The sequence below is a fragment of the Microchirus variegatus genome (genome assembly GCF_963457635.1).
Source record: "Microchirus variegatus genome assembly, chromosome: 10".
Classification (NCBI taxonomy): domain Eukaryota; kingdom Metazoa; phylum Chordata; class Actinopteri; order Pleuronectiformes; family Soleidae; genus Microchirus; species Microchirus variegatus.
In genome coordinates, this window is record NC_139811.1 from 6,411,872 (window position 1) to 6,436,129 (window position 24,258).

The 24,258-nt window shown below is 40.3% G+C and overlaps 1 protein-coding gene across 1 annotated transcript; it reads right to left on the bottom strand.

Annotated features, from left to right (window-relative positions):
* Positions 1–1,653: 1,653 nt before the first annotated feature.
* LOC310932635 (histone acetyltransferase KAT7-like) lies at positions 1,654–23,918 on the bottom strand. Its single transcript, XM_083895965.1, has 15 exons — positions 23,826–23,918; positions 21,889–22,033; positions 17,262–17,492; positions 14,597–14,878; positions 14,421–14,503; positions 13,569–13,655; positions 12,318–12,416; positions 12,099–12,209; positions 11,173–11,364; positions 9,613–9,702; positions 8,670–8,810; positions 7,970–8,063; positions 6,622–6,768; positions 2,780–2,886; positions 1,654–1,841 (listed from the first exon to the last, which is right to left on the bottom strand). Exons 1-15 carry the CDS (start codon positions 23,838–23,840, stop codon positions 1,743–1,745), a joined length of 1,923 nt encoding a protein of 640 aa, XP_083752091.1. The 5' UTR covers positions 23,841–23,918; the 3' UTR covers positions 1,654–1,742.
* Positions 23,919–24,258: the final 340 nt, after the last annotated feature.

Here is a 24,258-nt window from a genome sequence, read left to right on the forward strand (position 1 = left end):
ACATTCTCCCCAGGACAAATGACGTCACTTTTGCCATTCATGTTTATTGGGATTTCAATTTTCAGATATCCACAAAGATATTCTTCCTATCCACAATGATATCCTTCCTATCCACAATGCCATTCTTCCTATCCACAATTCCATTCTCCCCAGGACAAATGACGTCACTTTTGCCATTCATGTGTATTGGAATTTCAATTTCAGATATCCACAATGATATTCTTCCTATCCACAATGATATCCTTCCTATCCACAATTACATTCTACCTATCCACAATTACATTCTCCCCAGGACAAATGACATCACTTTTGCCATTCATGTGTATTGGAATTTTAATTTCAGATATCCACAATGATATTCTTCCTATCCACAATGCCATTCTTCCTACCCACAATGATATTCTTCCTATCCACAATGTCATTCTTCCTCAGACAAATGAGATTCATTACAATTACCTTTAAAATGGAATTATGAATAGTAACAATTGGATTAAAGATTTCTGAAATGGGAGTTTTTCCTAGTAAGAATAATGTTGCAGATATTCAGAATGTTCATTCTAGATATCCAGAATATCATTGTGGATATCTGAAATGCTCTTTTTGACGAGGAAGAACTGAATTACAGATATCTGTAATACATATCCAGTCTAGCTATTAAATGTTAAAACGGCTTGCCATAGAACCTCATATATAACATCTGAAATACTAGCACCGATTCGCAGGGATAAGTGAATAATATCTTTTTATATATATTTATATCTGATTTTCTTTCATGAAATCCAGTTCTGTGCGACTTCACTGTAGTCATGTGACCTGGGTGATGAACTGAGGTTTTCGACGCGCTACTTGACAGAGTTTGAGCGGCGGTCTTGCCGGTCGTCTTTAATCACGTCCAGCTGGTCTGCGTCGACCGCAGAGTTTGGCGGCATGAGTCAGAGCAGCTGCTGTCGCCACAGGTTCAGGTACCTGGATGACTGCAGATTGGATTAGCGAGCGTGTCTGTGTGTGTGTGTGTGTGTGTGTGTGTGTGTGTGTGTGTGTGTGTGGCGATCTGTGCTAATCGAGTGTCTGAGAAGAGGCGCGCCGCCGACGACGCGCAATTACTCTCACTTTTTTACAGAAAACAAATAGGTTCTGAGGAGGAGGTTATCATCAACAGCTTGACGTCACCGACTCCTACTGCGGCATTTTTATATTGTATTCACGCTGTTTGTTGATTTGACCTTTGTATTTAAACAATAACAGTGAACGTCACTCACCTATGGTGTCGGTAATATGTATTACAAACATCAGACGTCACTTATCCTTACACCCTGGACTTTAAAGTGAGTATTGGAAGTAAATAGCAGTGGGAAATCAACTGGTATGACGTGAATGACCTACATTCTTTCCTTATTGCTTCAAGTAAATCAAAACCATGACTTCTATGTTTACAGGTAGCTCGGCTTGCATTTTTCTTCCAGTTTAAATTCACATTAAGTTGATGTGGAGTCATTTTATCCAAGCCATGACAGTGACTGCTTGAAACCCGGGGGTAATATCTGACTCTATAAATGCATGATGATAGGCAGGAGCTGTTGAAAACAGTTTGTACAAGAGTGTGTACGCATATGTGTGTGTGTGTGTGTGTGTGTGGGTTTAGGCTCAGGGTGTGTGAGCATGCCGGTGTACAGAGAGAGGGAGGGAGTGTGACTGTGTTGAAGTGTGTTTTAAGGTGTTTGGAGTGTGAAAGGTTAGCTTCTCTACGTCCCTTTAGGCGGTGTCCATTTTAAGGCTGTGGGGTCAATTGTCTTGCTGTTGCCCCGTTTGGTCTCCTTGGCCTTCCAGTCATCGATGAGGTCCTACAGGAAGGAAGAAAACACATCTCGGCTGCTTATTACAATGAAGAGAACGCGGTACCGTAGAAAAGTTTGGGCTCACCTGTACAATTTTGTTGCGTTTTCCATGAAAAGTCACACTTTTATTCATCAAAAGAGTTGCAAAATGAATAGAAAATATAGTCGAGACATTGACAAGATGCTAACATCATTGCACAAGGGTTTTCTAATCATCTAATTCTAACGCCATTAGCAAACACAATGTGCCATTAGAAGACTGGAAATGGGCCTCTATACACCTATGTTAATATTCCATTAAAAACCAGACGTTTGCAGCTAGAATAGTCGTTTACCACATTAACAATGTATAGAGTGTATTTATGATTCATTTAATGTTATATTCATAAAAAAAAAAGTGCTTTTCCTTCAAAAATAAGGACATTTCTAAGTGAGCCCAAACTTTTGAACGGTAGTGTATGAATGGAACAGGATTACATAAAAGCGGTCCGAGTATAGATCCCTGTGGGACTCCGAATGCCGTCATCCTTCACATTCACAGATTTCACATAATCATAATCAGAACAGCTCAATGATATATTAATTGGAAAAAAAAGTGCTTTTCCTTCAAAAATAAGGACATTTCTAAGTGACCCCAAACTTTTGAACGGTAGTGTATGTAATACAGTTTATTTAGAGTTGTTAACTTATCTGCATATTAGATCTGGCAGAGATTGATCTTCCCATTTTGTCTGGGCTTGGGGCCGACACTAGGAGTCCACTGGATGTGTGTTTTTATTTAGTGTCCAATTAACCCAATCATTAGGGAGCCATAGGGATCAGGTACAGCAGGCAATAAATGATGTAATATACACCGACAAAAAATAACTCACTTCAGACCAATTTCATAAACTTGTCAACTATAACTGGAAACTGTGACATTTAAAAACAAACAGATCACTTACCTGTCTCTTTAACACCAAGTGCTTCCCCTTCCAGTATTTGAGCATTTGCAGGGACTGCAGCGTGCTAACGATATCCACAGGGTTCACCGCCGTCTCCTGACTGATCTCTGTGAACACAAGAGTCCAGACCACAGTTCACAGGATCAGAGGACTTTCGTATTATTTTATTGTTTATTTTAAAGGTGCATTATGTAATAAATCCAAAGCAACTAAAGCCATTAAATCCTCCTAATATGTCACAGAGACTCAGGAATAATGTTCATATAACAAACTGAACTCACCAACAACAACAGTACAGACAAAATATTTGCAGACTGCAAATCATGTTTATGTTTTGAAATCATGTTTTGGCATGTGGCGCCACCTACGGCCGTCTGCCAATCATTGCAGTGAGTAGAGTCTCAGCTGACGAGCAACCGCGGGTTGCCAGTTACGTCAAAAAACGAAACCTAAAAGATCTCGGTATTTTGAATTTGAATGTAGTAACTGTTTTTGGCCACATTCTTACATATGGCACCTTTAAAGTAATAGTTAGCTTTGCTCTGTACTATCGTCAGCATATTTGTCAGTATTTCAGTCATTCAGGCTCTAAACAATATAAAGAAAAGGGCAGTGGAGGTGGTTACTCTAGGTCAGTGGTCTGCAACCTTTTGAATGAAAAGAGCCATTTTTGTCTCCTCCTTCTTCAACCAAATAAAATTAATCTGGAGCCGCATTTGATCCTTAAGATGGAGACGAAATTGTGCGTAAAGCTTTTTTTTTTACACATATATACGCTATTTAAAGAACTGCAGTTTATCGCAAGTTGATACCAAACCTCTAAAGTGTCGAAAAAACGACTTGGAAATGAAATAAAAAAAACGATTTTATGTAGTTTATGTCTGAGAAAACCTGGCTGGCTTAAGTACATGAATCTAAAGATGAATCTAACTCCAAATGTGTACTTCTTCATGTACACATTATTTTAATGGCTTTCGGGGGAAGGTTTTTCAACTCGATGAGACGGATTAAACATCAAAACACTTTCAGTTATGCCTTCATCTTGACAAAAAAGTGTGAAAAACATAGAAGGAGCCGCTACAGCGAGGCTGAAGAGTGATCGACGTCACAGAAAAGTACTGTCCTTATTGTTCATGTGCATATTGCACCTTGTAAAACCCAGCAGCAGCAAGACACAACAGGCTGTAAAAGGATTTTTACATTTGAAAAAACAATATTATCTCTCGCTTTAAGCGCACTAATTACCACACCTGCAAGGACAAAATCCATCGAGCCAGTCCAAAATATAGTGCAGGTATTTCACTTTTGGCCGATTCTGCTGCTGCTCCAGAGGCCGTAGATTAGTGCGGCTAAACTACTCTCATTAGACAACAAGAGATTAAAAAACAACAACAACAACAACAACAACAAGTATAAATCATAGAGATGTTCATAACGTAGATTTACTATCACAATAACACAGCAGTGGTTTGACCTTTTTAATGTGTGCGCCATCGTTTTTAGATTTAAGAATAGAAGACGGATAAGAGCAGCTGCATCAGTGTTGTTTTCTTTACAGGTGAAAAAAGTATTCAATGCTACGAGACCGGAGGTTAATTATGAACATATTCAATGATTCACGCTCTTTCTGAGGCACACGTCACATCTGTTTTGTCGAAACTAATCTAAATGACTAAAGCAATAGAGAACGGCAGAGCCACAATAGCTGAATGGTGGAGAATAGTTTGAGTCTTTTCTATCATTGTGTGAGTTAAAAACATATTCTAGGGATGAAAACAGCAAGCAGACATGTTTAAAAACATGAATGAAGCATGGAAATGATAGAGTGGAGAGTTGTATTACTCTATTATTTGCTGTTTAGCAAATAGTAATAGGCTTTAGTTGTTTTTTTATATATCGCAAATATCGCTGGGCACGTTAACGCCGTGTGACGTTATGTTTGCGTGACTCAAGATTGTTAAAGGTGCCACATGTAAGAATGTGGCCAAAAACGGTTACTACATTCAAATTCAAAATACCGAAATCTTTTAGGTTTCGTTTTCTGACGTAACTGGCACCCCGTGGTTGCTCGGTAGCTGAGACTCTACTGACTGCAATGATTGGTAGACGGCGGTAGGTTCAAAACATAAACATGATTTGCAGTCTGCAAAATATATTTTTTAATGCAAATATTTTGTCTGTGCTGTTGTTGTTGGCGAGTTCAGTTTGTTATATGAACATTATTCCTGAGTCTCTGTGACATATTAGGAGGATTTTATGGCCAGTTGATTTAGATTTATTACATAATGCACCTTTAAAATGAGTCTCTAAAGTAACGCTAAACTTTTAAAAACAGACGCACACATACGCAGTACACAGGTACGCTGGTTATTTGTAGCGCTGCTCTTTTATGTTTAAAAAACAGACCGCGCCAGTTCGACAGTAGGGCGCGCTAACGGCGCTAAAGGAGCTAATGCAGCTAACGGAGCCAACTGGTTAGCGGTGCCTGGACTCCGTTGCTGTGGCGCATAAACATGACATCGCGTGCCGTCTTTTTCCGGTCAGTCGTCATGGAGTCGCCACCCGTTAACGTGCGCTAACGTTGACGCTGTTAACGGCCGTTTAACGGCGCTAACGTGCCCAGCGCTAATCACATAAAGGTTTTTGAATTGCGCCAGTAACTAAAAATAAAATCCTGTTTCCGTCCCTTTATGAGGTTCTTCCTTAACAAAAAAACAATATAACAATATAAAAAATTAATTTTAGTACGTTTTGTCTAAGCAGACACATGGCATTAAAATACAAAACGTTTATTGCATCAAACTGCTTAAGAAAACGTTTTTGTGAGCACATCAGGACTTTGTTCAATTCAAAAGTAAAAACGACGAGTGTCTCACATCGCTTTGAAAATTCTGCATAAGTAAACTCCTCCTTTTTGTTTTCATTGCAGTCGCACAAGAACTAAACAAAACGGATGTGAGTGTGGTGTTTTTTTAGGGATTGGCCTAGTTCTGCATGACTTTTAACATGTGTGAACATCTGCCTTCGTTTATCAGCGTAACACTGACTTGGTGTGACACACACAGACACACACACACACACAGGATTCCCAGGGCTTTTGTCAAACACAGGCAGTCAACACACACACACACAGCCCACTCTACTCACTGATGACGCTCATTATCATCTCAGGGTTTAAATAGCGTAAATGAAAAGAACGGCAACAAAAAAAATTATCAGAGAATAAAATGAAGTTGAAGGCATCGAGGCACTGCAGTCCGAGCTCTTTCACTGGGTTTAATGGGAGAGATTTAATTTGAGATCAATCATTGTGTTTATAATAATAGAATCATGTTGTGCGTGATCATATTTTGGTTTTGGTACGGTCCACAGACTTCCCTCATGATATTACACAGATTATTTACAGCTCGACTTCGATGGTACACTCTTAGAAATAAAAGTACTAAGTAGAACCATATAAGGTTCTTCCGCTTGTCCTCATAGGAGAACCCTTTTTGGCTCCAGGTAGAACCTTTTTTATAAAGGTTCCACCTGGAACCCTTTTGGAGGGTTCCACCAATTACCCTTTTAACACCCTTTATTCAGGAAAGGGGTTTTAAAGGGTTCTCTGTATCAAAATGGTTCTTACTGGAACCATTAGTGTTACCAAGAACCCTTGAAAAACCCTTTCTTCGGAGAAAGGGTTTTTCAGAAGCAAATGGTTCCAGGTAGAACCTCAGTCCTTGTAGAAGGACCCTTTTGGAACCCTTATTTCTAAGAGTGTAATAAATAGATTGAATTGAATTGACTGAATGGACCACTGTTCCACCGACATCTCTCTCACTCTCTGAGATGTTCCTCACCTTTGATGGAGATCTCCTTGCCTTGGAAATTGTTCAGGTAACGCAGAAGCACTTCCTTCCAGTAACTACGGTAGCTGATGAGGCCCAAGTCAGACAGAGGACGCTCAGGTGACCCCACCTTCTCCTCCACCTTGGACAGCAGGTAACCTGGAAGGACAATCGGGACAGGACTTCATTTAAAGGTCACACAGAGTGGTCCTGTTGCACATATATGTTAGTTATGGAGGTCTACTTACATATATTAACTTGTTTTTATGGTCAAAAACCTCCTAGTTTCTGTGAACTAGCCGATAGAAATCCTCTTTTCTGACAGTGTTTTTCAGCCGCGATGTTTCAGAGTGAACTTTCACTCCCAGAAGACAGAGTCTTGTGATTGGCCAGTACTATCCAGCACATCCGTTCTCAGAAGCGCAGCGACCCCCTCTGGAACGGCGGATGCACTGCTCCTCATTATCAAAACATTGTTTTAACAGTGTTTAAAAATAGCTTCGTCACGACCCCCCGCCGCAGTCCCTTTTATGACTTTAAACCGGAGTCAGACACAGAGTCAGAAGACACTGTTGCTCGTGAAACACCTCCACAACGGACGTTATTCTTCTTCTGCGGTTCAATGTACGTAACCGGATGTGCCCGGACTAGTGCCCGGAGGAGGACGATCGGTTGTTCAGGAGAACCGCTGCTTACGTAACTAGTACGGGATTTTCAGTGATCTCGTTGAGCCCCGAGATTACAATAAAACACAACGTTCTCAGCAATGGCTGAACTGTTTGTTTCGAACCATCAGGCTTCATAAACAAGGTAATGACGCAGATACACACCAAAAAAAACAGCGATAATAGGAACTTCCGGTCTAGTTCCGCTTTAATAAATCAGGACAAGCAGGAGGACAGGAAGAAAGGAAAGGAAACAGTAATGGATGGTTAAATCCAGAAGAAGGAAGCTAGGCAACGTCGTAGTTATCAACATAGTTTGAATGGAAGTCTATAGGAAAACTTTAAGGAGTTATTGGACTCAATCGCTAGCTTTAGGTTTTTAGGCGACACCTGTGAAAGCCTGGTTTTAAAAACTGACATGGCACTGGACAAATCGCCGACCACAAGGTTTCAAAACAGGAGCTTGTTTTGTAACAAGAAGCCTATGTCCACTTTGTGAAATATGGTCTATGCAGAAAAACTCAAAATAATACGAAGAGGAGCTTACTTGAAGAAATATAAACTGGCAAAAGAACAACAAATCAATGGCAGCAATAGATAAATCACAGGAACGTGTTTTTGTTGTTGTTTTTTGAATAAAACAAACAAAAACACATACAAGATCACACATTGTGTGTGTGTGTGTGTGTACTCACTGAAGTCTATGAGCATTTTGCCATAGCCCTGCCTCATGTACTGCGGCATAGTGAGGATACAGGAGACGTTGTAGTTCAGGAAAGAGTTCTTCTCCTGCAGAGAGAGAGGGAGAAAATAAAGACAAGAAAAAGTCACTTGCTTTTGACACAGATTGATTTTCAGTCATTTAAAAGAGACCGTCTGGAGTAATTAGTGTGCGGTCCAGCAGAGGTCGACATGAGGGCAGCTACATGTTGTTCCAAGAACCAGGGTTAATTTTTTAACCTATAGATTTGCTGTGAAAATTAAACCAACCTGTCCTTAATGGACAAACATGACACCGAAGCATCTGAAAATCAATGTGTATTTTGGGTTCTTCGCCGTAGATCAGGGCTGTCAAACTCATTTTCACTGAGGACCACATCAGCATAATGGTTACCCTCAAAGGGCCAGATGTAACTGTCATAGAGAATAAATGTAACTAAATGTAACCAAATATAATGCCGTCACTTTGTGGGTAACGCAATCGCCATGCATTGTGGGAAATGTAGTTTATGGTCAACGCACGCCTTAAAGCAGCATTAACCTATTTTAACACAGATTTTTGAGACCAATGAATCACTCGCGGGACCACATAAAATGACGTGGCGGGCCACATCTGGCCCCCGGGCCTTGAGTTTGACGTAAATGTGCCATAGATGCATGACATGTCCCATTTACCTTAGAGAAGTATCCGACTAAGTGGCAGCCCGTGTTGTCCGCCTCAGTCATGACGTAGAAGAGGAAAGGTTCCACGTCGTAATACAGGGTCTTGTGATCCAGGAAGAGTTTGGCCAGCAAACACAGGTTCTGGCAGTAAATCTGCGAGAACGGGGGAAACGGGAAATCACGGACATTACGACTTTGACGACGCCGTCCCGACGGCTCGCGGTTTAAACTCACTCGCACAGTTGCCGTAGTTTTTGTCCCGTTAAAAGTGAGTCGAGTGTGTGAGCTGCAGTGACACCTACAGGTGAGACTGCAGAGTGCAAAGCAGATCGTCACATCAAATACAGCCAGAAACACAGCGTATACATTGACGAGAGGACTCGTGTAAGAACCTGTCCTAACCATAGTCACTGAATTCCGTTTTCTTTGGTTTCCAGTACAATTAGCATTAATTTTTAAGATTTTACTGGACTTAAAGGTGCATTATGTAATAAATCTAAATCAACTGGCCATAAAATCCTCCTAATATGTCACAGAGACTCAGGAATAATGTTCATGTAACAAACTGAACTCACCAACAACAACAGTACAGACAAAATATTTGCATTAAAACAAATCTTTTGCAGACTGCAAATCATGTTTTTGTTTTGAAATCATGTTTTGGCATGTGGCGCCACCTGCCGCCGTCTACCAATAATTGCAGTTAGTAGAGTCTCAGCTGCCGAGCAACCATGGGTTGCCAGTTACGTCAGAAAAGGAAACCTAAAAGACCTCTGTATTTTGAATTTGAATGTCTTAACCGTTTTTGGCCACATTCTTACATATGGCGCCTTTAAACTAGTAATTCTGGACTTGTCAAGTTGAATCAAGCAATAACACAGACAGAACACATAGAGAACGTGATTCCCGGACGTTTTAGAATAAGGTCAGAGTGACTTATGCAGATCCGTCGTACCTTATTCTTCTTTCCATCCACCTCAAACACCGAGATGTTCCCTTTTCTGTAGATCTCGTCACCCGGAGGATGCTTCCACACACACTTCGCCTTTATGCAGCAAAGCCAAGGAAGGGGGAAAACAAAGCCCACAAGTCAGTCTTCACCCATCCATCACATCACATTATTGGAACGCTATGAGAGCGTCAAAGTTATGAAGTTTATCTAAATAGAGTCTGTGTGGACTAGAAATAAATCAATGAATCTCCTTAGGCGCAGGGATAGAGAGGTTACTGTTTGAATTGAGGCAATAGCCAAGAATCACTTTAATGCTTCGCCATCGCTGACTGATAGCTCTCATTTTCTTCTGGTTTATTTATTATAGATTAACTATCACTGCTTAAAAAAGGTTTTAAGCATCTTTAACTTGAACTGCAACAAAGTGAACGTAAAAAGAGACGTTCTACATTATTTCAAGTCAAACTTCAGTTGACACTTCACTCTGATAGATTTAAAATGTGAAGGTGAACAAGCACAAACTGGAAGATGATTTTGATTTGAAAACGATTCACTACTTTGTCCTACTGTAATCAAACACAGAGAGGGGTTTGACTCCCTCTGCATTTTAACTACTCCAACGCTGGATGTGCAAAGGGGTAAATATACACTACCGTTCAACATTTTGGGGTCACCTGTTCTTTTTTTTGTTGTGTTTTCCATTAAAAGTCACACTTTTATTCATCAAAAGAGTTGCAAAATGAATAGAAAATATAGTCAAGACATTGACAAGATTAGAAATAAGGATTTTTAATTCCAAATAATAACTTTGCCCTTTTGTCAAAGAACCAGCAAAACTGTTTTCAGCTGTGCTAACATCATTGCACAAGGGTTTTCTAATCATCCAATAGCGTTCAAACGCCATTAGCAAACACAATGTACCATTAGAACACTGGAAATGGGCCTCTATACACCTATGTACATATTCCATTAAAACCAGACGTTTACAGCTAGAATAGTCATTTACCACGTTAACAATGTATAGAGTGTATTTCTGATTCATTTAATGTTATATTCATTGAAAAAAAAAATGTCTATGTGACCCCAAACTTTCGAACGGTAGTGTAGGACCAGTAGGAACTGTAATAAATCCTGACCCTTGTAATGGTAAATTAGATTTCTCTGTCTCAGAGCTACAACTGCCCATCACCCTATACCTGCCGAACACAGAATACCAGGTCTTTTGTGTATTGTGTATTGCCTCTAGCCTGAACTGAGACTTTCCTACAACATCCGTAGGGAGTCGGCTCCCCAATACCTACAGTAGACAAAGAGGTGTCAAAACACCGCCTGGAAAGGCAGACTTTGTCTATTGGAGGAATGCGAAAGGGGAGTTGCTCAGGTATAACTGTGGAGGGCTCACAAAACTCTGGGTCTTTCTCCAACTAGCATCACTCCTGTGAAGATTGACCTTTTCCTTGCAATGAAAACAAAAACTTGTCGGCCGGCAGAAGTTCTCTATTTTATTCCTCACCAACAGCAGATAATTTCCCTCACACACCCTCCAAAATGTGGTCGCCTCACCATGTGCCTACGCAGAATGGTCTGGCTCTTCATGTACTTGAGGCAGAACTCGCACATGTAGAGCCTCCCCAGGCGGGCGTACTCCTCAGGATACGGAGAGTGGTACCAGGTGTCCAGCTCGTAGCGGCCGAACAGGATGGTCTTTATCATGTTGCTGCCCTCTGACACCTGACCGGACAGACGCAGTTTATCCTGTATGAGCCAGGACAGGAGGGACAGAGGGTGGAGGTGGGGGGGGGAGATGAAAAGACATAAAAAAGGAAAAAGAAGAGAGGGCAGGCAAACAGGTGGAGGGGAACAAGGGAAGGGAGAAGAGAATATCTCAATTATGCGGAGAAAAAGATCGATTGAGTCAAAGATCACACCTCAGTGGAGGAAACCGATCGTTGAAAAAGGGAAAAAATAAAGCAAGACAAGGATGTTCAGAATGAGAAACAAACATAAAAAAGGCTTAAGAATTAGATAAGAATGTACAAAAGTACAAATAATAGTTAAATGGCATATATCTTAGAAGAAAGTGAAATAGAAAAAAATGATCACTTACGATTTGCCTTATGCGTCATGTCTTTGAGATAGGTTTTATTTGAACCATTTGTTTATTTGTCAAATTAAAAGGTCATTTGTCCTGTACGTATTTGAGGCTAAAACAACCGTTTATGTGAAGCATGGCTGAAAACAGCAATGTTTTTCTCATCTGAGAAGAGCCCACAAACACAGACGCAGAAAGAAAAACAGAACAACGGGAAGCGATTGTCCCAACTACCAAAGATATGTCAGACTCCTCCTTTGGCTGCAGGGGAAAGGGATTTTTTTTTTTTTCAGACTGAAACTGAGAAAAGGAGAAGGCAGAAAAGAGGGGGACAAAACAGAAGAGGGGAGGAGAGAAGAGTAACGGGGGGAGGATGACGATGAGTTTTCTCTCTTACAAGGTCGTCCGATGCACGTGCCTGCGCTTTCCTGAACAGCTCAAGGTCGTAGTCACTGGTGATGTTCTCCAGCAGTGGCTCCCGGCTCGTCCCGTGGCTTTGACGGTGCTCCTGGACGTGAATAAAGGGCAAAAGAAAGGCTCTGAGAATGTAACGTGTGGGGAAATGGATTTTAGACGTACAGTGTTGCCTCCGTATTTCCGTTTCTCACCCACATACCATGTGCTTGTCCTTCTGTTCCTTGTTGAGGCCAGAGTTCCTCTTCCTCCTCAGCTCAGTCACCTTCTCCTTGTAGCGCAGCTGACGATCTGTTGGAGCCTGTGACGGTGTATGAAGACACAATATCTCATTGAGCTGTTTTGATTATGAATGTGAATGTGAAGGGTGACAGCTTTCGGAGTCCCACAGGGATCTATACTCGGACCGCTTTTATGTGATCCTGTTCCATTCATACACTACCGTTCAAAAGTTTGGGCTCACTTAGAAATGTCCTTATTTTTGAAGGAAAGGCACTTTTTTTCCAATGAATATAACATTAAATGAATCAGAAATACACTCTATACATTGTTAATGTGGTAAACGACTATTCTAGCTGCAAACGTCTGGTTTTTAATGGAATATTAACATAGGTGTATAGAGGCCCATTTCCAGTGTTTTAATGGTACATTGTGTTTGCTAATGGCGTTAGAAGACTATTGGATGATTAGAAAACCCTTGTGCATCTTGTCAATGTCTCGACTATATTTTCTATTCATTTTGCAACTCTTTTGATGAATAAACTTTTGAACGGTACTGTATGTTGATGACACAGTTTTCTAATCTATATAGGTCTTTACACTTTAGACATTATATGACATTGCAGTTTATACTATTTTATAGTAGTAATAGTATAAAATGAAAAGTTCAGCCAATATATGACCCAACCCAACTTAAACCTTAATATGATTATGTCCCTAAACCCACAGATTACAGATTAGCACATCAAAATTGTGTTGTGTCAAGAAGCTAGAAACTTGTAACAGTCAAAGTCAAAGTCTATCTTTGATTCAACAAAAAAGTCAGATTACTTCATATTTACTATTTATATATAGTAAATATAGTATATAGTGTGTCTAAATATACATAATGCTGATCACTCCCACATAAATATTGTCCTTAAAACCCATCCTTGCCTTAATTGTAGGGCTACAATTGATTGCGATTATGTGGCATTACATATCTTGGATATGTACACTTATTTCTTACGTTATCGTGGGTATATACATTTCATAACATTCATGTACGTGACTGTGTTCTGATTTTAAGAATGCCTTTTTAAGATCTTGCAAAAAACAAATAAACTGTAAAGGAAGAAATCAAGGAAGCGCTACAGTATTCAGCTTTGAGTGCGAGTACCTGTTTGTGTGTTCAGGTGCGAGTATGCATCACCGTGTGAAGCGCTGGAGTGTGTTTGTGTTGCGCGTTAGTTACCTGGCTTCTCGTGGAATGTCTGTTCTCGTCCTGGCGGTGTGACAGCGTCCTTTCCTCGGCCTGTTTGTCGCGCGTCGATGCCTTGCCCTGTGAAGGAAACAAAACATCAACACCGTCTCGTCTACCACTATTTCGCAAAGCAAGCCTGCAGCAGAAACATCACAGCGACCCGCCCCCGCATCCCTGAAGTGTTTACAGCTTTACTATTTCAGTTCGAGTCTGTTGGGTTCCTTTAGGTTTCATCCACTCAGGACGGGTATCAAGAAGTGGTATTAATGTAATGCCAGTTGCTCATTGGTCAATACCAAGGTACACAAATATAAATACATATTGGTACCAATATCTGTCCCCGACTGGACAGTGTGCTAAAGACTCTTGATTTGACTCATGAGCTTAAAGGTGCATTATGTAATAAATCTAAAGCAACTGGCCATAAAATCCTCCTAATATGTCACAGAGACTCAGGAATAATGTTCATATAACAAACTGAACTCACCAACAACAACAGTACAGAAAAAATATGTTGTTTTGAAATTATGTTTTGGCATGTGGCGCCACCTACCGCCGTCTACCAATCATTGCAGTCAGTAGAGAGTCTCTGCTGCCGAGCAACCACGGGTTGCCAGTTATGTCTGAGCTACAATGGCAACCAAGAAACCTGAAAGACCTCGGTATTTTAAATTTGAGTGTAGTAACTGTTTTCGGCCACATTCTTACATATGGCGCATTTAACAATAGTTTGAAAATGGACTGAAGAAAAATGATGTGTTGCATTTAGAAAAACTTAAACTAGGTGATTACATTAAACACTGTAGTCGCATAGTTTATTTTTCTGTCTGTGTGTGTGTGTACCTTGCACTCGTCAACAGACAAGTTGTGGTAGAGAGGACATCCAGATATAGAGAAATGTCTCTCATGTCTCCCCGTTAGATGACCTGAGAGGAAAAAAAGAAGGGAACATGTGAACAGGGAGAAAGAGAGTTACAGACATGCATGTTGTGTGTTTTTTTGTTTTTTTTTGCCCCCACCCAGTGAGTTGCAGCCAGGCGTGGGACACTTCATGTTGAAGTTGTAGCTTTCATGGAAGCGCCGTCGCTTGGGCCGGTGGGAGAGGTCGTGGGCGGCGGCCTCCTTGAGCGACAGCTCCTTGGCCAGTCTCTCGTCCTCCTCTTGCGACACTACGACGTCATTGCTGGAAGACACGAGGTCGTTGCTCGGGCTGGAAACCTCAATGTCGGACTCCGAGGACGGGGCGTTGCCTGTCGGAGTGCGGGGAGGGGTCTCGTCCCGGTCCTCCCCCTGCTTTAGGTCTGCTGGGCCAATTAAAAAAAAAAAAAAAAAAAAAAGACGATTATTGTCAACTTTACATCTCTATAAGCCTGACATACATTTTGTGAGGCCGAATCCACAAGGCGCACTGTGATCTGATTACTAAGTAGACATATTATACCCTATTTTTCCAAGTTAACCTAGTTCCCTGGTGTCCTAATGAACATGTCTGTGACATGCTTTGCTCAAAATACCTTACAGGATGAAGCACCACAGCAGTTCAATCACCCTGCCAAAACAGCCCCGTTCAGAACGTTCGGTTTTAAGTGCCTGTCTCTTTAAATATGCAAATGAGACACAGGAAACTATGTCAGCGTCACTGAGGCTCCGGCAGCTAACAGCAGTTAGCATTTGGAAAAGCCGGCACATTGCCGTCATATATAAAATGTAAATCCTCTGAGGCTGGAAGTTTGTGTAGAACTCTGTGCTGCACTGTGCAGCCAAGAATAGAAAAACTTTGCTGACTTCCGCTCTTCCGGATGCTCTTGCCCTCCCTCCCTCCCCCTTTTTTTAGGGACAAAGCGGACAACAATTCCAATTCTGACGTCAGATACGGTGCGGAAGTCAACATCGCCTGTTTTATCTCCTGTACTTAGACTGAGGAGGACCACAAAAACATGACAGAGTCATCTTTTTTCACACTTTGCCGACTCATAGGGCCTCCAGAGTCCGAAATACAAGTATTAAAACGATTAAAAAGTTGATTTTGCATAATATGTATGCTAGGGATCACTTTTCGTCTCGTATTATACTGCCCTCCATAGCCTCCAGAGCTCAGGCAGGAGAACGCACAGCAAATGGCAGTGAGTAAAAGTGACAAAGTAATCTGTGAAAATGCACAAAATCAAATGAAAAAAACATGACCCTTGACCCAGAAGTTACAGCAGAAACATTTAAAGACAAAATTAAATGAAATAGTCCATCATCTTGACGACAGATATGGATTTCAAGTGTTGGAAATGTTTCTGCTCATGTGACGTTGGCCACCTAACAAAATATACGACATTCGTCTCCTCTTTTTTTTGTCAAGCTAATCTGGGACACATTTGTCCACATAACTTGTGTCGTGTAAACACTGATGCACAGTGGACACAGATACAGGTGTAAACAAATGTCACGCCATTTATATTCAGCTCTGCAAAGATACGCGTTAACGGCAGGTGACGACGCGGTGGTAAAAAAAAAATAATCGAGCCTATCCGTCGTAACAAGTCTATCCTGAGGGAAATCTCTGTAAGGCTGTCAGTGCGGCCACATACAAATGCAGTTAACACCCTCCAACAGTGGCTGCCAGCAGAGAAATTCAATAGTAAAGACTGATGCTACTGCGGCATAAGACTGGTGTTATAGCTCAGGGAGACTGAAATAGCACACCTATGCTTCTTTCAAATTGCGCAACGTCCTAAAACCTCACCAACGTCGCAACGTCAGCAAACAAAAGGTAAAAATGGAAATATTTAAAAGTCTTGACGACCAACACAACTTTAAAGGCGCATTATGTGTCAGGAGCCGTTTTGGTCACTGCCCTTCGTGGATTGGGCCCTAACAAGTGTATTTATACTGTATAGGTAATTGAATGTTGTATATGATACATTTAATAATGGGATCATTATGACCAAATGTCTTATTATTACTGTTATAAAAACATTAACATTTCTAGCAAACGTGTGTTTAAAAGACGGTGATGTCATGGGCCATTTTTCATTTTAACATGATATTTAGTGGGGGGCCGCATGTAATCGATTGGGGGGCCGCATGTGGCCCCCGGGCCGCCAGTTTGAGACCCCTGACTTGAGGGGAAAATAATAATGCTATTTTGGCATCAAACTATGCCTTCAACTATGGTCTGTACTTTCAAAAGCTTTGCATTTCTTTTGCATTAGTATTGACATAGTTAAAAAAATATATAGTATCTATGATGTCTATAAATCATTATTTACTATAATATCATATATTTTCACAATGAGACTCACAGTTAAGGTAACAAATGATTTAAAAAAAACGTCTGCTTTAACAGACTCAGAGTCTTCCATTGACTAAGCCCTGGATGTTTCCTGACACTTTATAATCAGGAACACACTGTGATCACAGACAGCGCTGCTGAATGAATGAAAGCACAGACAGAAGCCCTTCCTCTATCTCCTCCTTTTCATTAGAATTTAATTTCCATCGTAATTTCTTCTTTTCAACTCTTTTTTCCTCTCTCTGCTTCCTTCATTCACCAGGTTCACTCTTTTCCTTCTCGCCTATTAAATCACGTTTTTTTCCCTCCGTGAGTGAATACAGACGTCGAGCCTCTACGCAAACGTTAATAACCTCGTTGTAAAACGTAATATACGAAACTACTGGGCTTGCAGCGCTCACCATTACCCTCAGTGTCTGAGCCAGATGACCTACTCTGACGCAGTGGGTATCTTTTGGCTGCGGCGTTTGTCGCCCCCTGTTGGCTGCGTGTGATCCGGCGCCCAGAGGAGAAGACGGATGCTGCCACTGCTGCCGCAGCCGCCGCCGCCGCCGATGCTGCTGCTGCTGCTGCCTCTGCTGCTGAATCGGGACCTTCATCAGGGGCCACAGCTGTTGGAGAACTGCAGTTATCTGAGAGGGAGAGGAGAAGAGCACTTCATCGTACAACACTTACAAACAATAACATAACAAATATTCAGTTTCCCCATTAGTTTGAAGTGTTCTGCAGTGGAAGATGGTGAATGTTCGGTATTTATACAGCGCCTTGCTTTTCTCTCGGTTTGCGCCAGAGGTGGGAAAAAGTACTAAAATATTGTACTCAAGTAAAAGTACTAATACTTTGATGAAATATTACTCAAGTAGAAGTAAAAGTAGTCATCTGAAAATGTACTCAAGTACAAGTAAAAAGTAGTTCATTTGAAATGTACTTTAAGTAAAAGTTACTTTGCGTGGGGTGTGAGGGTAGTAGAAATATTACAAGGGGTCCAAAACTATTTTGGAGCTCATGCGCCCGGCGCGACACAGGATATTACATCACTTTTGGCGTAGCGCCCTCTATGTTCACGCGCCAGTACTGGTGCTAATCACATCATCATTCGTCTGGCTCTGGTGTATATTTCCCCCCTGTAGGTCTTCCTTGTGCTGAATTTTTATTTTTACTCAGTAACGGATAGGATTTATAAAGTTGAGTCAATACATACTCAAGTAAAATACAAAATCCTGATTTTAAATTGTACAATTTTGTAAAATACAAAATACACAAAAAAAGTATTCAATATAGTAACTTGAGTAAATGTATTTCTTTACTTTCCACCTCTGATTTCCACTCAGGATAAACTTGTCTTGCCCAAGGACAAATTTTGACTAAAGGAGCCTGGGATCTAACCCCTGACCTTCCAGTTGGAAGGCTCTACCACTGAACTACAGCCTCCCTGTGGAGGTAGGGCTCAGCAATATGTCAAAAAGATCGATAAACAATAACAATAAAAATAATTATTTGAAAGGATATTTGCCTCTAAGGGAAAGATTTAAAAAAAACAAGTCAATTGCAGTTTTAAAACATAAAAAGGAAACAAATCTGACGTGAAAAATCCATGTATTATATCATACACCATGTTTGTTTATTAATCCAAGTAGTTTCTTTTTGTCACTTGACAAAAAAAATACTATTATTATGAAAATCAATGGCATTTCTTTGTCCCAGCTTCTGAATTTACTGCCCTTTGGTGTCTTACGCACAACAAGCATCAAGCATTTAATACCATAAGCTGATAAAGTGATCATAAAAGTAACTGTTAGTTGCAGCTAAGGCCGCACAATTAATCTGTAAAACAACCTTAAATATCTGAGCAGCACTATGGTGAAATCCTGAATGAATTTCTAATCACAACGCCTAATTATTGCAGCAATGTAGCTGAAAAGCTAGATAATAAACCTGTGTATTCTGAGCAACTCTAAGCAAAAATGGAAAGAAAAGAAAGATGTTACTTGTTGTGAATGGCCTCAATGATCCTGAAGAGACTAATTCTGCCAGAGAAAAGAGGATTGAACCTCTGAATCCACCTTTTTTCCTCGGTGAGGACTTGGCCGACTTCCCCGGCCAACTTCCCTCAGCGACAAGACAAGGAGGAAACAGAGTCAGCCTTTCTTTCTCTGTAGTAAATCCCTTCTGGCACAGCAGAAAGAGGTCACACAGGGGGTGTTTGTGTCTCTGTGGTGGGGGGAGGCCAGGCTGTCTGAACCCATTCATGCTTCATCACTGACCATGCATTATGGCTGGTGCTGCACTGGTGAGGTGAGGGGGCCGGATTAGAGTTTCTTTCCTCATATAAAGTAAACTTACACGTAACTACGGAAGCGTATTGCTGGCACACATACAAAAAAGTGGGGTGCTCAGTATTACGTTATATAGAGAAGCTATTACGTTATAATGAGAAACTATCATGTTATTTTCGAGATAAGATGTTTTCTCGTTATAACGAGAAACTATCACGTTATTACGAGAAACTATCACGTTATTTTGAGAAACTATAACGTTATAGCAAGAAACTATCACGTTATTTCGAGATAAGATGTTTTCCCATTATAACGGGAAACGATCAAGTTATAAAGAGAAACTATTACCTTATTTCGAGAAACTATTACGTTATAATGAGAAACTATCACATTATTTCGAGATACGATCACGTTATAGCGAGAAACTATTGCTTTATAACGAGAAACTATCACATTATTTCGAGATAAGATTAATTTCTCTTATAACGAGAAACTATCACGTTATCTCGAGATAAGATTATTTTCTATTATAATGAGAAACTATCACATTATTTCAAGAAACTATCACGTTATTTCAAGAAACTATTACGTTATTTCGAGATAAGATTAATTTCTCTTATAACGAGAAACTATCACGTTATTTCGAGATAAGATTATTTTCTATTATAACGAGAAACTATTACATTATAACGAGAAACTATCACGTTTTTTTGAGATAAGATTATTTTCTCTTATAACGAGAAACTATCACATTATTTCAAGAAACTATCACGTTATTTCAAGAAACTATTACGTTATTTCGAGAAACTATTACGTTATTTCGAGAAACTATCATGTTATTTTCGAGAAACTTTTACGTTATAATGAGAAACTATCATGTTATTTCTAGAAACTAATAAATTATTTCGAGAAACTATTACGTTATTTCGAGAAACTACTGCGTTTTTTCAAAAAAAACTATTAAGTTATAATGAGAAACTATCACGTTATTTCGAGATAAGATGTTTTCTCATTGTAACGTCATGACATCTTATCCTGAAATAACATGATAGTTTCTCGTTATAACGTAATAGTTTCTCGTTATAGCGTAATACTGAGCACCCCACTTTTTTGTATGTGTGGTAACAATACGCTTCCATACATAACAACAGTTGGTAAGAGGGAAAAAAAATTATGTGGGGATAAATTGTATGATTAAAAAGAAGAAAGTTCACCACAGGTCAAGAGCAGAACAACCAAACTGCTCTGTAATAAATAGGTTTGATTATAGCCGTGGCAGGAAAACGGTACTTGTAAATTTTCTAAAGTTTATAGCAAAATAAGTAGAGCCAATGAACGGCTGTCTGAATACACTGGAGTTGCATTAATGGCAAAATAAACTAGTGCAATTATCCAATGTGTGAAAGGTTAATGGCTCTAATGGATTTTGTTCCTTTTTTTGCAATAAAACTGAACATTTCATTTTCATAAACAGGTTTTTAGAAAGTCTGAAAACCTCGTACCTCGTAAGTAAAATAAACTAGTGTCATTTCCTTAAGTTGTTTAGGGCAGTTTTTCCTCATTCAGGGTTAAGCACAGAGCACCCTGCAGCCTCTTGAGTTGAACTGGTTTGTAAATATGGACAAAACAATTACAATTTGAGTTGAACTGCGTGAACTATGACGGATGTGAAATGCTAATATTCCTATTGCTATAACCTACATGTAATGTATTTATTATTTTCTATCCCTGTGATTCCAGAAATGTTGGCCACATATCAGGTGCTGTCGGTTGGATGTGAAAGGGTCACCCATGCTTTCTTGACTAGACTGTAAAGCCCTTTACTTTTTCTACAACAAACCAAACTTACAAAGGCCACAGATGGAATTCTGCCATCATGCCAAAATAGACCATAATAACACCAATCCCAGCTGCCTGTCACTGGCTACTTGGGTGGGGGGGGAAATCGATTCACATAGGAAGCACGATTCTAATCATCCATGATTCTGAATCGATTCATAAACTTCAAAAATCGATTTTTGAAAAAAAAAAATATATATATATATATGTATTTGTTTATTTTTCTTTTCTTTTCTTTTTGAAGTTTCTATTTTGAAAAACCACACAAAACACCAGTTTGTGTTATTTGTGTAGATTTTATTTTTGTAACTTCTGGGAGAAAAAGGCAGCTAGCCTAAGCTTTTATTTATGCAATTTATTTTTTTGTACAGTAAGTAAGTTTTTATTTGTTTTGAATGAATAAATGTTACCGTTTGTCATTATCACATTATCTTATACAAACTGTATTGTTTTGATGCCATAATAAGAATCGGAATTGAATCGAATCGTGAGCCTCCCAAAGATTCCCATACCGACTGGCTACCTCAATTAAGGCTGAAAGAATCAATTATCTACTATTTTAATAGTTAATTCATCAGTTCACATGCTTTTTAAAAAGGAATTGAGCCGTTGGGATTCATTTCATGATCATACTACTTGTTTTCCTTCTAAAAACTCACTTTTATTACATAGCATATTATACATGTATTTGTGTTTATTTATATTGTTGTTACGTGTTTCAGCTACATTCTCTATTGACATGTTTTGCTTTTTACTTCTTAAATAATTTAAAAAAAGTTTAAATTAAAAATATATATATATATAATTGATATTACTTTACACTTTGTGTAATGGTGTGTGTGTGTGCACTCTGTTTATATGACTTTTAAAGTGATTTTTGATTTTTTTTTTTTTTTAAACTGCCCGTGTTTACCTTGTGAGCTCCGACTGAGGCGCAGTGACGCGCGGGTCAGGCGCGTGCTGCTGCGTCTGTGCGCGTTCTCGGGGACTTCGGCGTGCTCGAGGTCGGCGGAAAAATCCGAGTCCTCAGTTCCGTCTGAGCTGCTGCCTGCGGTCCTCTGGAAACAACAACAACAAAACAGTCGTGCGTCACTTCACAACAAATCAAGGATTTTTAAAGTGTAAAGTAAATTAGTTTGAGTGTAAATCTGTGGTGTTTACGTGTGTTTTTTTTTTTTACCAGCGGATAATTCAACAAAGATCCCATAGTGAGGGAGGTACACGGCGCGTTTCACATCCCCTCTGCACCCACACCTATTTACACGAGCGCGTCAGTGAAAGCCGACATCACATCACATCACCGCTTCTATTGTGTCAGTTCACCGCAAATTCCTGGGTGCAACCGCCGCGTCAGTCCCCCCCATCACCCCCATGGGTCAACTATCTGTTCATTCCAAAAGAGCCCAAACAAATCAGTCAAACCATAGGAAATGTCCCAGTGATGTTGTTATCCAAATGATGGCCGGAAAGAGAGGGGGTGATGATGCTGCCAGCAGAGGATTTTAAGGGGGGGCCTCACTCACCCACTACACTACAGAGACCAAAATCCAGTGAGGTGGGGGTGGGGTAAAGAGAGCAGGAGCCAACATATCATTTACATGTCACTGAAGCCACTATAAAGGCTGCCTATTGTGTATATGACAGAATCTACTGCAACAATATGCACACAGGAAATCTGTGACAAAAATATGTTGACATTCAATATATTTTGTTTCCTTGCAGGTGATTATTAAAAATTAAACCAATAAAACCACCTTTTTGTTAAAAAGAAGTGGGGGGAAAAAAGGCCATAAATTACTTAACAGGCAGCCATTTGAGCTATTTCTGTTTTTTAACTACACACACATATATATTTATTGGTTTATTTATTTACAAGGCCTCACGTGGGCTTGATGGCAGTGGCACCAAAGCCACCACTAGAGGGGGACTGTGAGGAGACGTAAATAACACAATGTTCTACTACTTGGCAATAAGGAAGTGCACTGCTGTATATTATCTATATACATGTATAAATGTATGACACTTTTGACCACAGTCACTTTAAAGACTCATCTTAACGATGTTCCTCAACATACACAGACTCCCTGTCAAATAAATGAATTAATATTGATTACTGGGGTTGTTGTCAAAAAAGATACTGAAGAAAACTTTGTGGAATAATATTGCAGGAATAATGTGTGCAAAATAAAACAAATAAAAATCACTTTCGATACTCGTAGCAAAAGGAGAATTGCATGTATAGCGCGCAGCACGAGCGCCCATTGAATGAGAGCGAATTTGACAACTTTACAACGAGCCGAACACACTATTTGCATACGACCAATGAGATTAAAAAGAGGGCTGGGCTTGTGAAAGACGAGCCAATGAACGCAGCGCTTTCCAGATCTGGACCAATAACAGCGTTGTTTTGGTTCGGACGCTTCGCCTCATTCTCGCATCGAACAAGAACAGCAAGTTCCTTCCTTTTCGGCTCTCCTTCTCAAAGCTGCCGTTTACTGGCCTTACTCTAACTCCAGCTCAGCGTCTGTCACTCGGCTCATAGAAATCGAACCTCGAGTCGCTTAGCCCACACACTCAAAAGCCCCCCGCCCCCTTTGTAGGCTTGTGAACTGATCCATCCTACAACTCACTAATAAACATGAGTTAGCCTAGCTTTTAGCAAAAAACACAGTGGCAGCGTTTTCTACCTGTGATGGTGATAACAATCGCACTTATAAAACCCGTTAGCGGCATCTTGCACACACACGCTTTCACCCCACACACACAACTTACTGTTGCCTCCACATCGGCTAACATTAGCTATGACGTTATGTTGTTGCGTGCCCGAGCTGCAGTTTGCAGCTGCCTTACCTTTCTCCGGGGCATTTTAAGGACGAGGCGTGTGTTATCACTCCGTGTTTAGTCAGCAATCGACCTCGGGTCGGATAAACAACAAGAAAAAATAAATAAATCCACAGATTTGACAGGAGCCAACTCAGCTTAAAAAGGCACATCCATTTCTCCGCACTTCCTAGTACGGAGGGCGCATGGATGTATGATAAAATCTGGATAGAGCACCGCCCCTTTGGCTCCGTTCATTCCTATGGAGCTGCTTTCCCAGCGCATATGCCAAAAAAAAAGTCTCCCTGGTTTATTTCCGGGTTGTAGCCCTGTGCGCAGGACCGTACATTTTGTCGGGTACGTTCAGAAAATACCTCCGGGTGAAACAAGAGGGTGTTTGGCGGCTAGCGTCAAGGTATTTTACAATTTAGATAATTCGCCGAGCTCAAACGAAATGTGACAA

Coding starts and splice junctions, on each gene's coding strand:
- LOC310932635 (XM_083895965.1), bottom strand. Junction 9,703..11,172: donor CCATTCTGCGTAGGCACATG/GTGAGGCGACCA, acceptor TGCTGCATAAAG/GCGAAGTGTGTGTGGAAGCA. Junction 1,842..2,779: donor ACTTGGTGTTAAAGAGACAG/GTAAGTGATCTG, acceptor TCCTTCCTGTAG/GACCTCATCGATGACTGGAA.